The sequence below is a fragment of the Urocampus carinirostris genome, chromosome 7 (assembly GCF_059441175.1).
Source record: "Urocampus carinirostris isolate Australia breed hairy pipefish chromosome 7, RoL_Ucar_1.0, whole genome shotgun sequence".
NCBI classification, from domain to species: Eukaryota; Metazoa; Chordata; class Actinopteri; order Syngnathiformes; family Syngnathidae; genus Urocampus; species Urocampus carinirostris.
Window position 1 is genome coordinate 35,781,051 of NC_142355.1, and position 16,079 is coordinate 35,797,129.

A 16,079-nucleotide genomic window follows, 5' to 3' on the forward strand; every position below is an offset into this window, starting at 1 on the left:
AGATCATTAATAAATGTATTGTACGGATTTGGTATTACTATATAATGTTTAGTGATTGTAACAGTTAACGTGTTGGGAACTTCAACATTTTTATTACAAAAATGAACATTCAACATTTTTTTCTCGATTTCTTTAGGTTTTTGGGAAAAAAAAAATCACATTTTGTAATTTGCTATTAACTGCTTGTCTGATTGTGATTATTTGCTTCGTTTGTCACAAGCTTTACTTCCATGGTTATTATTTTTTGCTTCTTTCTTTAGCAGAAGTCTTGATTCACATTGCAAATACAGTAATAGAAAAACTGTTTTGTATCAATGTCTTGCAAAGTCTTTACAAAGCACTGAATGAGAAGAAAGGCATTGGGGTAAGTATTTTAGCGAATAGAATAAACCAGCAGCAGACTGGCATTTTATAGTAGGCAGGGATCTTAGAGACGAAAATCGCATGAAAACTGCAAAGTTTGATTTTTTTGTAAAAATTTGGGCATTCAAAATAATTTGTAGATATTGTATAGTGGAGGAAATGCTGTAAATCCTGATGAGGGGCTGAAAAAAAAGAATTTATTCTGCATCATTTTTTATTTAGTTTTATTTCAAATAAGAAACAAAAAACTATGCTGATACTCTAAATACTCGTGACTAGTTAGCTTGTTAGCTACATAGCTAGCTATGTTGTGTGAGGAAAAAAAAAAATCTGAGCTATCATAGTCATTTGTTTGCTATTTGTGACAAGTTAGCTTGTTAAAAGCCTGCACGGCTAATGAGCTAGCATGCTGGATTTTGCATTTATACACGCAAATTCTTATATAATATCATAGTGGGCAGGGGTTCGGGAACCTTTTAGACCCAAAGAGCCAAAAAAGCAAAAATATTTAAAAAATGTTTTTGAAAGAGACACACTATACATATTTTAGGACAAAATCAAAAAACCTCTCCAGACAAAAGCTAATACTTTAGCGTAATTTATTTCACTGACGCTTCTTGGTTTCATACAATCTATGAAATAATAATAATAAAACCAGAGCCTGTGTCCCATACAATATAATTACAATTTGTCTCCCTCCCTCAGTTACCAGAGTGTTAAGGCTTATTTTGACCATTTTTGTCCTAAATAATGGTTTCAAAACGAGGTGCAAGCAAACTTCTTTTGTAAAAATGTCACAAAATACTGCAAACAATAAGGTTATCTTCATATTTACCTTCGGCGCAGACTGCACTGAGTGAGAGAAAGAAGGGAGTGCCTTGCTGTGCATGAACAGATCCGCCCACCTCTACCGCACACCCAATCAAATTGCACGAATGTGAATATTAAAGTAATCATGTAATGATTCAACAATAAAACTAATAACTGCAAAACTCATTCGAAAGGGACGACATAATCAGCGCCACGTTTTAATAATCTAACAGTGGTTTGCTGGCGTTTTTTGGTATTTGCAGTTTGTTCTGTGAGTTATCATCATGAAATATCTCAAAAGTGAACTGACATAGTTATATGAGGATCCCTTTAAAGGGTTTCTTAGCGACCAGACTGACTAAACTGTAGTTAAGAATGTGCCCTATATATACTGGACTGAACCAAAACCTTTTCAGCATTGCTTTGGCTTCTTATGTATCTAAATAGGAATGAAATCACCGGACTTTAAAACGCCACAGAAACGGTTACATTTGATCTCCGAACCATATCTTCTCATGAAAAGAGCCATATAAGACTCGCGAGCCATATTTTCCCCTGTGTGCAAGTAGAGTTGTTATCGGCGGCTGCACGGGAATCGAGCGCATCCCTTGTTTGAATGTGTGAGAGGTCGCCTCTCTCACGCTGCCCATACAAGGTAGCGTTAGCGTCCGCCGTGTTCTGTTTTACTTTCGCACGCCACCCTGAAAATCGTCTTTATAAATCATGGGCGCTGAGCTCAAATCGATATTGTAAATAAAAAGACAGAGGAGGAATATTTTTAGTGCGCCCGGCGGAGATTTTCTTCGACGATTATAAAAGCCTCTGCAATGCCTAGACAATAAACTATTATTCTGGGTGTTTATTTGTATCCTTCTTATTCAAATATCATTTTATCTTCAAGTTAGCTTTGTGCTTTGTAGCATGGGTCCTCACAGTATGAGTGTCCTAGCTTGTGGCTATTTTATGATACCGGCTGTTGTTCAAGCTAAATTCTAGAAAGAGAATTTTTCAGATGAAAAGGACTATATATGGAAAAATTATGAGGTCTTTATAATCCCATTCATTTTGTTTAAAATACATAACATTTTAATCCATTCGATTTGTAGTACCAAAGTTTTGTTTCATCTTAAATATATAGTTTAACAAAACAATCCTATATTAGCTAAAATATTCCGTATTTCATGCAACATAGTGGCTAACAAGCTAACTAGTGACTAGAAGATTTGGGGACAGATTCTATCTGTCACTCCATTAAAACTACACTACTGTGTCTAATAAATGAAAGGACACAACGTTGCTAGCTATATGGCTAACAAGCTAACAAGCTAACTAGTGACTAGAAGATTTAGGGACATATTCTGTTCGTCAGTCCCTTTAAAACTACATGACTGTGTCTTCAATAAATGAAAGGACACAACGTTGTTAGCTAAGTGGCTAACAAGCTAACTACTCACCAGTATTTCGAGTATCAGGATAATTTTTAAAAACATATCTTAACACAAAACAATACTATATTACCTTGGATTTTCTGCTTGTTGCACAAAATAGCTAGCAATGAGGCTAACTAGTCACAAGTACAGTATTTGGAATATCAGCAGAGTTATACAAAATGCTGTATTTGCTCAGATTTTCTGTGTCTCCTCACACAACATAGTGGCTAAGAAGCTAACTAGTCACACATGAATTTGGTCCAAAAATATCCAAGATTTGGGGACAGATTCTATCCACCCGTCGGTTAAAACTGCACTCCATTGTCCCTATTAATTGGATGATATCACACGTGGACACAACAAAGCTAGCAAACAAGCTAATTATTCAGAAGAAGGAATGTTGTCCCCTCGAATCAATTCAAGATTCGGAGTAACATTATTTCCATTTTTCCTCTCAATCTACGCTCCAGTGTCTCTAATCATTTCATGATATTATTTAGATGACACACCATAGCTAACTTTATGGCTAGCAAGCTAAGTTGTCACAAGTATTGGTAGTATTCTAAGCATCATTAGTTTTTGCTTTATTTATTATTATTATTTTTTATTCTTAAACTAAACAAAAAAATATATACATTAGCTTAAATTTTACGTCTATTATACAACAAAGAGGTTAACGAGCTAACCTACAAAAAGAAGGAATTTGATTGAAAAAAACCCCATCAAGATTCGGAGACAGATACTGTGTCTGTTCATTAAAACAATTCTCCAGTGTCTTTTATAATTGGAATATATCAGTGAAATATAAGCATTTGGTTTTTGGTTTCAATCTAAAGACAGAACTTTACACAAAAATGCTTCACAGTACTTGCTCAGATGTTCTATTTGTTGCACAGAATATCTAGCTATGTGGCTAACACGTCACATATATTTGGAGTATCAACACAGTTTTTTATTTATTTTTAAAGATAAAGATTTAAAGCTATATCAACTCAGATTTTGGGTTTTATCAAGCTAACTTGTCACAATAACAAATTCGTTAAAAAAAATATATCAATATTTAGGGACAGATAAATCACTCCGCTAAACTATGCTACGGTGTCTCTCATAATTGGATTATATATTTTACAGGACACAGTAAAGCTAGCTGTTTGCTTAATAAGCTAACAATTCAGAATAATTTCAAGCAAACGTCTGAAAAAAAAAAATCCTGATTTGGGGAGAGATTATTTCCATTCGTCCATTAAATCAATCCCCCAGTGTCTCTAATAATTTGATTATATTATTGAAAGGACATAACATAGTTATATGGCTAAATAGCTAACTTGTCCCAAGTGGTTGGAGTCACATTGGTTTTGTTTTTGTTTTTAAAGATAAAACAGAATAACAAACTCTGTGGCTAACAGTATTTGGAGTATTAACATTGTCTTTAGTTCCTTTGTTTAAGAGGTAAACTGCTATATTAGCTTACATTTTCGCTCTCTCTTGCAACATAGAGGATGACGAGCGAACAAGTCACAAGAAAGAATTTGGGAACAGATTATATTCCTTTGTCCATTAAAACTACACTCCAGTGTCTCTAATAATTGGATTATATCATTGTGAGGTTGCAGTGGCCTTTCCGGGAAAAGCTCTGATCCAATTTAACTATTAGCTTCCCACCGTGCTCCCGTCTTAGCCGTCCTGCTTCTCTCCGAGCGCCCAGAGACGGCGTTAGCATAGCAGCCTCGGTAAGGTCGTGAGACCTTTTTGCTTGAGGTGTCGTAGCGATATTAGCGATAGGGGCTGCAGCCCTACGGGGCCTTATTATGGCGGCGGCACCCACGGCTAGCCTGCGGTCATCCGGGCTAATGACTTGTTTGCATCCGGCTAGGTTTGTGTCCTGATTGGGCCGAGTGGGACCCCAACCAGCCCGTGGAGAATGCCAGGGAAGCCATGCAGCAGGCTGATGATTGGCTCGGCGTACCTCAGGTAAGTCGGAACCTACGAATTATATGAAAACTTGGCTGAATTGACGGTGGGCGGTGGGTTTGATGATGCACACGTTCCCTGATGTTTCGCATCAAATACTAAAGCAGTTTAAACTATTTCATAACCAAGATCAGTATTCACCATAGCGGGTAAGCGCTACAGAGCAATGCCAGACGCCGTAGGAATGTGAACATAACAAGCAAGGTCACAGAGCGAGAGTTCAACGCACTCTATTTTACACACTACTGACAAAAAACTAGGAAGTAGCAATTATGCCTGAAACTGTTTAAAGCAAGCATAGTTTCCAATGAAAGTTTTTACAAGCGGTGGAATGCTTTACGGTGGTTTCAAGGACTTCACGGCGTCTGGGAGTTTTATTTTGGTGCTTCGAGAGAGCGTTAAACACCTCCCGAGTCGCCCCCCGAAACAAAAGATCGATTCGGTGTCCCTCGGGATAACGATGTCATCAGAGCAAGGTTACATTCTACCGTTCTTTCCCTTTTTAATGGCCTCTGCAGTTCAACGGGCCGATTGTTTAGTCGCACACAAGCACAACACGGATAAGCATCGGCCGGATGGTTGCAGGGTGGATGTCATGGTTCCGATGGCTGGAGGGGGCTTGAATTCCAGTGCACTCGTGTTGGGGAGATGCGGGAGGGCTCCTCTGAAGTATAAATAACCCCCCCTGGCCGGTTTACAGAAAGCAACAATCCTTAACCCCGGAGGGCCAAGGTTAAATATAACCAGCCTAGGGTCACTGCTTTGTGCCAGCAATTGACTGACGGACAGAGTGTGAGGAGAGTTTGTGGCGGTGCTAATAGATATATTTATTTCTTGTGAAATACCATTGCCTCATGGGGTAAAAGATACCAGAGGAGGAGCAGATTAAAAAGTATAATTTCCATATAAATCGGGATAAAAACCTATGGTAATCTGTAGCTAACTCTTGGTAAATTAAGATAAAAATGAGTATACTTATGTGCGAGATAGATGGATAGACAGATAGATAGATAGATAGATAGATAGATAGATAGATAGATAGATAGATAGATAGATAGATAGATAGATAGATAGATAGATAGATAGATAGATAGATAGATAGATAGATAGATAGATAGATAGATAGATAGATAGATAGATACTTTATTCATCCCCATAGGGAAATTCACACTTCCAGTATTATATTTGTGTTAAAAAATAAAATAAAAGATATGGAATACAAAAATACCCAATATAACGTGTTAATAAAGAGCATTTAAATAGTGTTACGAAAAATACACGCTGTAATAAAAATAGGGTATTATGCAAAAAATGGGGTTGGGGTTTAGGTCACCCCTCTTGAGGAATATGACCAAGGTAGATAGAATAGGGGTTAGGGTTTAATGTGGGCTTTTACTCCCCCGGGTGGAGTTAAAGACCCTCAAGGCATGAGGGAGAAATGATCTCCTCATTCTGTCTGTGGAACAAGACTGTGACATATATGTGTAAATGATTCAACTAACATATAAGAATATACAGGTAAACGGAAAAAAAACTGATTTACTTTTAGTGAGTAGGTTGAGTAGCGGGTGGATGCAGAGAGGGAAAGGGGATGTCGGATTTAAAAGGAAAGAGATTGTTTAACTTCCATCACCATTTTCTCGCTTTAAATACCTTGTTAATAATAATAGTCCTGATCTGCGAATGGTTACAGCCCTATTCCTGTGCGAAAGTTACGATCTGTGTGCCCTGTTTGTATTTCTAAGATATTGTGAGGTTTTCAGCCAATTGCATATCGGCATTTTCACAATGCCGTGACGCTAAACCAATAGTAGCCAAGGTTTTTTTATAAGGTCAACTAATAGCAGATCAGAATCTTGAAGACATAACTACATACAAACCGACACCACAAAATCGTACACGTTTTTGGGAGCAAGCGAAAAATCATTTGCCCTTGTTGTGGCACAGTGGAGAAAATGCTGGAAGGAGGGTCTCAAAAAACATCTTAATCTACACTGTGAAGCAAAAATGTTGTGAAGCATTAGCTTAAGCAATAAACCTCCGCACAAGACTTAAAGCAATCAATTTGCTGTTGTAATTCACCCTGAATAGCATCGCAAACAATATTCATTGACCTAATGGATTTGTTGTTGATGCCCTACAGTGGGGAAAATGCCTTAAAGAGGGGGCAGCAAAACACCTTACCCCACACCATAAATCGAAAATGTACCGACAAATTGTTGTGCATTTTAGGTGATTGCACCTGAGGAGATTGTGGATCCAGATGTGGACGAGCATTCGGTGATGACCTACCTGTCGCAGTTCCCCAAAGCCAAACTCAAGCCGGGGGCCCCTCTCAAACCCAAACAGCTTTTCCCTCACCTAGCGAAAGCATACGGACCAGGTGGGTACCCGAAGTGAAGAGACACAAAGTTTTGAATCAAGCATCTGTTTGACATCGATACATGTGCCGCAACAAGACTCCCTTTGTACCCGCCCTGGTCCAAAACGAGACGGACTCCAAAACGAGACATGTTGTTTGCCTCTCAGGTATCGAGCCTCACGGTAACAAGGTGCTTCACCCGGCTGTGTTCACCGTGGAGACTCTGGAAGCCGGCAGCGGCGAGGTCCTGGTCTATGTGGAGGATCCTGAGGGACACAAAGAGGAGGTATGTTTGATATTTTTAAAGTGGGCGCAAGTCCAGAAAATATGGGGGACCCCTGGGATAGGATGCTGTTCTGTGGTGCGGATTGCAGAGTGAAATTGTTGTATAGCAGGGGATCGAAACCTATGGTAAAAACATTGAAATAAGGACATACTGTATAATAAGTACTACTTTTGTGTAAGATAGGTGTATAGGATTAAATAACAACCAAAATGAGCCTATATTAAATATAAAATAAAATTTAATTTGCCTTTGGTGTGACGTGACTTGAGCTGGTGCAGTGGGGTTAGTGGGGGGATGCAAAGGGGGAGGATCCACTGTCTGATTTTAAAGCTTCCACTCACAAAGATTTTCATGCCCATAGACAATTTATTTGGCTTAATTACTTCATTATGATTGATAAATGTCCTAATAATCAAATGGTTATGGCTGTGCAAGGTAGCCATTTGTGTGCTTTTGTCGTATTTCTTGATAATTACAAGCTTTGTTTCCCACTGTTATGTTTTCGCCTCTTCCTCTAGCATCCCTGTAAGCTTTAAGACCCATAGAGAATAAATAAAGCGCAAAAAGTACATTCTTGTATTGCTGACTTTGAGAGTATTATGAAGCACACATGATTCAAAACTGAATGTAGAGAAAGGCATCGTGGGAGGTGGTTCAGCCAATAGCATATCAGCCTTTTTGTGATGCCGGGATGCAAACCAGCAGACCAGCATTTTATATATCAAACAATAGCAGACAGGCATCTTACAGACACAACTCGTCATACACCACAAAGTTAGTTTGTGAGTTTTTTGGCATGCAAAATAATTTTGTAAAGAGGGGCCCCAAAAAATCCACGTTAATCCACACTCTCGAGGTTTCTTATTTTCCTCCTGCTGAGGTTTTTAAGTTTTTCCTTGCCTGCATGCCGGTTTCAGATCAGGGGATGGTGTAATTGTGGCCCTTTGGAGTCCTTTGAGACATTTTGTGATTAAGGGCATCACAAATCATTGTGACTTGACAATGTTGTAAGGTGGGGACGCTATGTTCCGAGGGTCTATTGTTCTAGGATGAAGCCTCTTATTTGTTTGTAAATTCTCCGCAGGCAAAAGTCAAACCCAACAAGGATAAAAACAGAACCTACACCGTCACTTACGTGCCTAAAGTTGAGGGTCTCCACAAGGTTAGAAAATCACAATTACATCCTACTTTTTTAAAAAAAAATCACAATTTCTAAAAACCTTTTTGTGCATCAGGTCAAAGTCTTATTTGCTGGTCAGGACATTGACAAAAGTCCTTATGCAGTGAATGTGGCAAAGGACATGGGTGACCCTAGTAAAGTCCACGCTCGGGGACCTGGTTTGGAGCGCACAGGCAACGTGGCCAACAAACCCACTTACTTTGACATCTACACAGCAGGTAAGACTTCTAATTTAGCTGCTCGCAACAGGAGAGACCGAAGAACTGAATTCTAATTCGAGTCTTTTGACTTCCTTACATTTGGGTTTGTCGGCGATGTAGATAGATAGAGAGATAGATACTTTATTCATCCCCGTAGGGGAATTCACACTTCCAGCAGTATTCTTTTGTTGTTTATTAACAGATTAACAGGATGGGCTCAGGGTGCTGTGTTGTAGTTTAGCAACAGCGGAGTGGATGACGTCCCACGCTAGGCCAAAAGTTCGACGGCCCTGCAGCAGATAGAAATCTTTGTGCCCAGGGTTACACCACCTCGTGTTCACGTAGATAGCGAGTCCACCTCCTCTCTGCTACCCGCAGGCGTTTGTGTCTCTGTCTGCCCTAACAGCACTGGAGCCAGGTAGCCCACGTTAGCGTCCGGGATGCTAGACGTGAGCCACATTTCCATAAAACACAGCAAACTGCACTCCCTGTACTCTTTGATATTTTTCACCAGCACAGTCAGTTTGTCGGTCTTATTTGGTAGAGAGTTCACATTTACCATGATTACAGACGGTACCGAAGGCTTATAACGCCGCTAGCCGCTTAGCCTTCAGCTTAGCTCCGGCTCTGCATCCACGATAGGGCCCCCTCATCACGCCGGCACGAGAATTCTTCAGGCCAAGGAGTTGATTCCGCGAATAAACGCATTTTTGTGCGTTAAAACCCATATCGATAGGATAGAAAGTAATCCAAAGTGTAGTTGTCAAACGGGACGAAAAACACAGAGGATAGAAGCAGACACTTAAAACAATAAATCACAAAAAGTGTAAAATAACACGGAGAAAGCTGGAAAGGCTGCCGCTCGCGGCGGCGCCTATGATGTGGTCACTAATCAATGAAATCCTCATTTGGCGAAAAATCTTTCTTCCAAAATAACCAGGTGCCGGCAACGGGGACATCAGCGTGGTTATCGTGGATCCTCAGGGTAAAAACGACACGGTGGAGATCATTCTGGAGAACAGAGGCGACAGCGTCTTCCGATGCACGTATCGGCCCGTGATTGAGGGTCCCCACACCATCCACGTGCTGTTCGGGGGCCAGGAGATCCCCAAAAGTCCTTTCCCTGTCAACATCGCAGAAGGTGAGCTATGTCTTTTTGACAGTGGGACTCCAAGACTGTACGAGTCTTTTCCCTAGGGTGCGGTCTCCGACTTTAGAACATAAACCTTCTCATCTGTCATTTCTAGCACCTCCGGTTGCTCCTCCCGCAGGAGCTCCATTGCAGATAATCCCTCAGTCAGTGCTCTCCCCTCCCGGGCCAAAGGGGCCTCCACCAAAAAAACCTGACCGTCCAAGTTAGTATGTCCCATCGGGACGAGCCTTGGTTGACCGCCACCCAAGAACAGCTCTATGTGTCATGGCCTGGGACACTTCACAGTGGTGGGGGTGCACGAGGCAGCGTAGTGCTTGGTCCAACTTCTGTATTTTCATGACTATAAAGCGCACATCAAAGTATTTATTTATTTATTTATTTAAAATGAAGCGGACATAAGTATAGGACACCGTGGGTAAAAGTGCTGGTGTTTCAATTGCGACATTTACTTTTCCACTGTATTTTACCTATTGGCATGTTGTCTTCTTCTAGCATACATTACTTCTCATCAGCAGTTTCTGTATATCAGCAGCAAACTTTAGATCTCAAGAATATGCTACATAACATGACGTCGCCATCTTAGATGATCACGTGATCCCAAACACGGGATCAACACAACTTGAAGCATCTCTGAAAATGGCGTCTCGCAAACTGGGCCTCATCTGCGAGGAGTTTCACAGCCGATGTGAAGAAAACAAGTGAACTCTGAGCTTGTCGTCATTCAAGGCGTATTGTAAATTCTTGGGCTAAATTGTCTGCTGGCACTGTTTGTCATGATTACCGATGTGAATCACCTGTGCCCGCTCATATGGCGCCAGTCCTGTCACTCTCCAGTTGTCAGTCCGCCTGCAAACCTCTGTTGATACAAGGCAAGCCATTTTTGACCCTGACTCCCGCCTGTCCCGTCTTTGCACCCGTTTTTCCACCTACCCGTTCCTGATCTCCCCGTCTGTCTCTGGCTACAACCTGTTTTTGATCCCAACCACGTCTGCTCTCCTGTCCTGACTTACGACCTGTTTTTGATCCCGACCACATCTGCTCTCCCGTCCTGGCTTCCGACCCGTTTCTGACCCCGACCACTTTTTTGCTCTGACCTGTTTTTCCTTCCCTGACACCGCTATCGCCCGCAACGGAAGATCCACTTCCGTAATCGGATCACAATCCGATTGCGAGAGCGACTTGCTTCCCGCGTCCAGCGAACACCGGATCGTGGGCGCAGCCCTTCCTCTTTCTTTCAATAAAACTTGTGGTAAACGTTACGCAATTGGGTCCTGATTTGATTTTGGACGTGACACTGTTGTTCAATCTTTCGCAAAAGCATCATTGTTAAAACGGAAAGTGAATCTGAAAGTGAACATGGAAAAAAACTGGATTTTTGTTTAAAACGACAATTTTGTTCCAAACAGGAAGTTTTGTTGTAAAATTCCACTAAAAAACAGGTCTCATTGACCCAAGTATTGGGTTGGTCCCATTTTTAACCCAAGTGTGTGTTGTTGTAGCAGAGGACACCATCGGACTGTTAAAAGGTGAAGTGTTGGCTCGTGTATTGCTTATAAAGCCTTATCAGGTGCGCCTTATATATGTGTGTTAAATTTAGCAATGGCACACGTCAACAGAGACTGCACCTTATAGTACAGTGCGCCTACTAGTCGTGAAAATACAGTACTCGCGGCGTGCTAGCTTGCCATGTCAGTTTAAAAAATAAAGCCGATGTAATGTTCCTTTGCATTCAACTGTCCTTGTTGTGCATTTTTGCTCCACTTTGCTCAACTTTTGCTTGCAATCTGCCTTTAGTCCGCACAATCTTCTGCTTAATGGACTGAACTGTTGCTCGGTCTTCAAACGTCTTTCTAGATAATGGCTGAAAGCGCCTTTCTCGTTTGCAGGTCTTTTTAGTCGGTCTGTCAGGAATCCCAGTTGAATATTCTGCTACTAACACCGCAAGTGAGTCCAGACCAGGAAACGTTTCCTTACCCAATTCTTGTCGGTATTCCTTTCAGCTATGAATCCAAACGCCTGCAGAGCTACAGGCAGAGGCCTTCAGCCGAAGGGCGTGAGAGTAAAGGAGGTTGCCGACTTCAAAGTCTTCACCAAAGGAGCCGGTAGCGGAATATTAAATGTCTCGGTCAAAGGACCAAGTGAGTCGGACAGCCTACCCGTCTTTACTGGATCAGTTCTGGCTTCTTGGCATCCGTCCATACCATCAACGTGGTTTTGAGTAGGTCTGTTATCATTTTTGCCAGGCGGAGCGCAGGAGCAAGTGAAAGTACGAGATGCCGGGAACGGCGTCTATGAATGCGAGTATTACCCTCTCAAGCCGGGTAAATATATTGTCACCATCACCTGGGGAGGTCAACCCATTCCACGCAGGTAAACAAATGCAATTTCATCGTCAACCAGAGAATATTTGTTGAGTTCTCTTTGGTAAACAATGTGTGCAGTCCATTTGAAGTGATTGTGGGACCTGAGGCCGGTTTCCAGAAGGTGAGGGCTTGGGGTCCTGGTCTGAAGACAGGGATGGTGGGAAAGTCTGCTGACTTTGTGGTGGAGGCCATTGGCACGGATGTTGGGACTTTGGGTAAGTCACTGGTCTTTGGTATCCTTCCTGTGTTTTAGGAAATTATCATACAGTAGAACCCCAGGATACAGTATCCCCGCCTTAAGACATTTTCACTTTATTGTGTGGGATTTCTACTCTGTTCGACATTCCACTACAAATTATTTTGCGCTTTGCAGTGTTTGTGCGCATGTAGTTATGTCTCTACGATGCTTGTCTGCTATTGGTCATCTATTCTTGTATTGCGGAACTATTAAAATGCTAATATGCTATGGGCTGAACTCCTTTCCACAATGCCTTTCTTTCTCTATTTTCAGTTCAGAATCTTAAGTACTTTTACAAGATTTTGCGTTTTGTTGATAAAATACTCTTTTTTGTCATGTATTTATTCGATATGTGCTATTGTTTGCAGTATTGCTGAAAGGAGAAAACATGTTAACCATGGAAACATAGCTTGTGTTTCATTCAATTCAGAAACTAATTTGCTTAGTAAGAACCAATCTGCGATACTCTACTGTATTTTTTATACTGTATATATTAGCTATAGGTCCTAATGTTTTTGCTTCACTCTTTAGCATCATTGTAAAGTGATGCAAAGGGTAGAAGCAAAAATATGACAACCATAAAAACAAAGCCTGAGATGATTGAGAAATATGAACGAGGCATGCCAATGGCTATCTTCGCTATGTCGCTAGCCTTAACCAATCGATCCCAATGATCGAGACTATTATTAAAAATAAGGAATTGATTATAGCAAGGAAAGTGCATTAGTTTTAAAAGAAGTTTTATCTGCAGTCGCCAACTTCTGCATTTACCTGCTACTCCACTCTACCAGCTCAAATCATTTAACACCAAAATAACATTTCATTCTTCACTTACATATATATTTATTTCTAATGTTATTGAATTATATACACATATATTTCATATAAGTTGTATGTTTATGATTTTATCTGGGGTGGCTGCAGTTCGGAGCTAATTACTTTAGATTTCTATTCCCCACTATAAGGAAATTTTACTAAGCGATCCCACCTCAGGATGGATTAACGTTGTATCCCACTGGATCTAATGCAGTAGATGTTCACTGTTTTAAACTGATTCCTTCTTTCTTTACTTTTTTGCAAAGGCTTCTCCATCGAAGGGCCCTCCCAAGCTAAGATCGAGTGCGACGACAAAGGGGACGGGTCCTGCGATGTCCGATACTGGCCCACCGAACCCGGAGACTACGCTGTCCACGTCATTTGCGATGACGAGGACATCAAGGACAGTCCTTTCATGGCTCACATACTGCCCGCTGCCAATGACACCTTCCCTGAAAAGGTAACCAATGGCGAGCGGAGGATTCCAGAATTGGTTTCATAGGCGAATCTGTTGACATGTTCAGGTAAAAGCCTTTGGACCTGGCCTCCAACCGACTGGGCTTACCGTCAACAAACCCACCGAATTCACCATCGATGCTCGCATGGCCGGGAAAGGTCCCCTCACTATCTACGCCCAGGTATGGAGAATTGTATCTATTAAGATTCACTGAAACCTTATATAGGGATATATGAGGGATGTGGCAGAATGGCAAAACCAAAAAGTGCTCTGGAACACAGGGGAAAATGATCAACAAAAGAAAGACAAAAGTCATGTCTCGTACAGTTGTGGTGTATTGTGAAGAATGGTAAAAGTCGGTCCTATGCCTTTCATAAGGAAATCAAACACCCTGCTGGAGACGAAAGAAGACTAGGTTGACTCAGCTAGAGTGGGTCAGAAGGAGATTTTATTTCTAAACAAAAAGATGACAGAGCCACCCAACAATCGTCTCACAGGGAATATATAGATAACTCTAGCCACTTTTTCTGAGCCGTCCCTTAAAAAAAGCAAGGCATCAGTTTCCGGTTCAAAGATTACCCCTCCCCTTTGATCAACAAGATTTATGATTATCCCTGCTGGAGTTAGACACTTGCAACCTAGCACCTATTTTCTTTTTTCTCTTTGCCTCAAACCTCCCATTTCTATTTATAACTTACACATATGAAAATATATCTGAGAGTGGAGAGGCCATGGAGCCAGACAATAGGTAATGTATTGTTATCTCAATTATTTTACTAAAATACTTATAATTTAATCAAATCATGAGAAGCAGGTGCATGCTGTACAGCCACTCCCTCCATTTTGCTGCCCTCTAGACGGAAATAGCATGAAGGCAGTCAATAAGCGGAATGGGTAATCATGAGATGCAGGTGTGTGCTGTCCAACCACTCCCCCCAGGTTGGCACTCTTTAAAGGGCGATGGTGTGGAGCTAATCTATAAGTAGGGCTGTATAATCAGATGAAGGTGTGTGCTCTTCAACCACTCCCCCCAAATGGAGCATGGAGCCCGTCAATAAGTAGAACGGGTAATCATGAGATGCGGGTGTGTGCAGTCCAGCCACTCACCCCAGTCTTCTTGTTTTTGACAGCTGCGCTTCCATTATAAACAATTTGTGAGCACAACTTGACATGTTTTGCCCTCAATCAGGATGCAGAAGGCAACGCCATCAACATCAAAATCACCGACAAGGGCGACGGCACCTATTTGTGCACGTACACTCCGAGCAAACCCATCAAGCACACCATTATCATCGCCTGGGGCGGCGTCAACGTACCCAACAGCCCCTTCAGGGTAAGACGCGCTCAAGCATGCCAAAAGCTTTCAAAATTCAAAATTCACATGGTATTATTCATCCCACAATGGCTAATTCATTAAGTGGAAGCCAATGTTAGCTGCCTTTTCATTATACTTGTTAACAGTAAGTGCCCGAGTACAGAAAGTCAATGACTACACGTTTCTATTCCTTTGAAAATGAATCAAAGATTTAATTCGAATACCACACTCAGGCAACGCAAGGAAATACAAAATGTAGTCCTGAAATGTTGATTGACACTCAACAAAATCAAAACCCATCTGGCCCTCTGCGATAAGGTAATTGACCTCTGGACCGAATAGCAACTTGGGCCACCCTGGGCAGCAATAACAAGAAATCAAACATTTATGATAATTAGTAAAGAGTCTTTCATAATGCTCTGAAGGAATTTTTGCCCACTCTTCTTTGCAATTTTTTTTCCTGAATCTACCATATTGGAGGGTTTTCTAGCATGAACTGTCTAAGGTCACACTAGGCTATCTCAGTTGAATTTAAATCCTCACATGGAGTTGGCTATTATAGAACTTTCATTTCGGGAGGTTTTGAGCAATTTAGAGGGGGAATTGATGGTGTGTTTCGGACCGTTGTCCTGCTGCATGATCCAAAAGCCCTTGAGTTTGAGGACACGAACTGATGGCCAAATGTCCTCGTTCAGAATCTCTTGGTAAACACTGGAATTCATTATTCCGTCGGCCACAGCAAGCTGTCCTGGTCCTGAGGTAGCAAAGCAACCCCAGACCATCACACTGCCACCACTATGCGTTACTGTTAGCATCATGGTTTTTTTAAATGCTGTGCCAGTTTTACGCAAGGGGCTGCACACTTTCCAAAGAAAATTTGAATATCTCTTTAACAGTATTGAGGATAATCAAGATACTTTTTGGCAAACGTGAGACAACTCTGTGTGTTCTTTTGTGACGGCAGAGGTTTTCGCCTGGGAACTGTCCCACGGATACCATTTTTGGCCAGTGTCTTTTTAATAGTGGGGTCATGAACACTAACCTATAGTAAGGCCAGCAAGGCCTGCAGTTTCTTGGATGTTTTTCGAGGTTATTTCGTAACCTCCTGGATGAGCCATCGTTGCAACCCAACCTT

General features: G+C 41.4%; 1 protein-coding gene across 5 annotated transcripts in view; it reads left to right on the forward strand.

The window, feature by feature from the left end:
* Positions 1-16,079, forward strand: part of LOC148363158 (filamin-C-like) — a 71,991-nt gene that overhangs the window by 11,580 nt on the left and 44,332 nt on the right. For 2 of the 5 annotated variants that reach the window (XM_088340740.1, XM_088340739.1), the window contains exons 3-15: positions 4,477-4,574; positions 6,807-6,957; positions 7,104-7,222; positions 8,307-8,384; positions 8,458-8,620; positions 9,543-9,743; positions 9,850-9,957; positions 11,756-11,893; positions 11,999-12,125; positions 12,197-12,333; positions 13,439-13,632; positions 13,697-13,810; positions 14,819-14,962. In XM_088340740.1, the coding sequence (XP_088196866.1) occupies positions 4,477-4,574; positions 6,807-6,957; positions 7,104-7,222; positions 8,307-8,384; positions 8,458-8,620; positions 9,543-9,743; positions 9,850-9,957; positions 11,756-11,893; positions 11,999-12,125; positions 12,197-12,333; positions 13,439-13,632; positions 13,697-13,810; positions 14,819-14,962 (1,772 nt within the window). Of the gene's footprint in view, positions 1-4,476; positions 4,575-6,806; positions 6,958-7,103; positions 7,223-8,306; positions 8,385-8,457; positions 8,621-9,542; positions 9,744-9,849; positions 9,958-11,755; positions 11,894-11,977; positions 12,126-12,196; positions 12,334-13,438; positions 13,633-13,696; positions 13,811-14,818; positions 14,963-16,079 lie in introns of all 5 variants that reach the window. The other 3 variants (XM_088340742.1, XM_088340741.1, XM_088340738.1) reach the window with 2 other exon arrangements.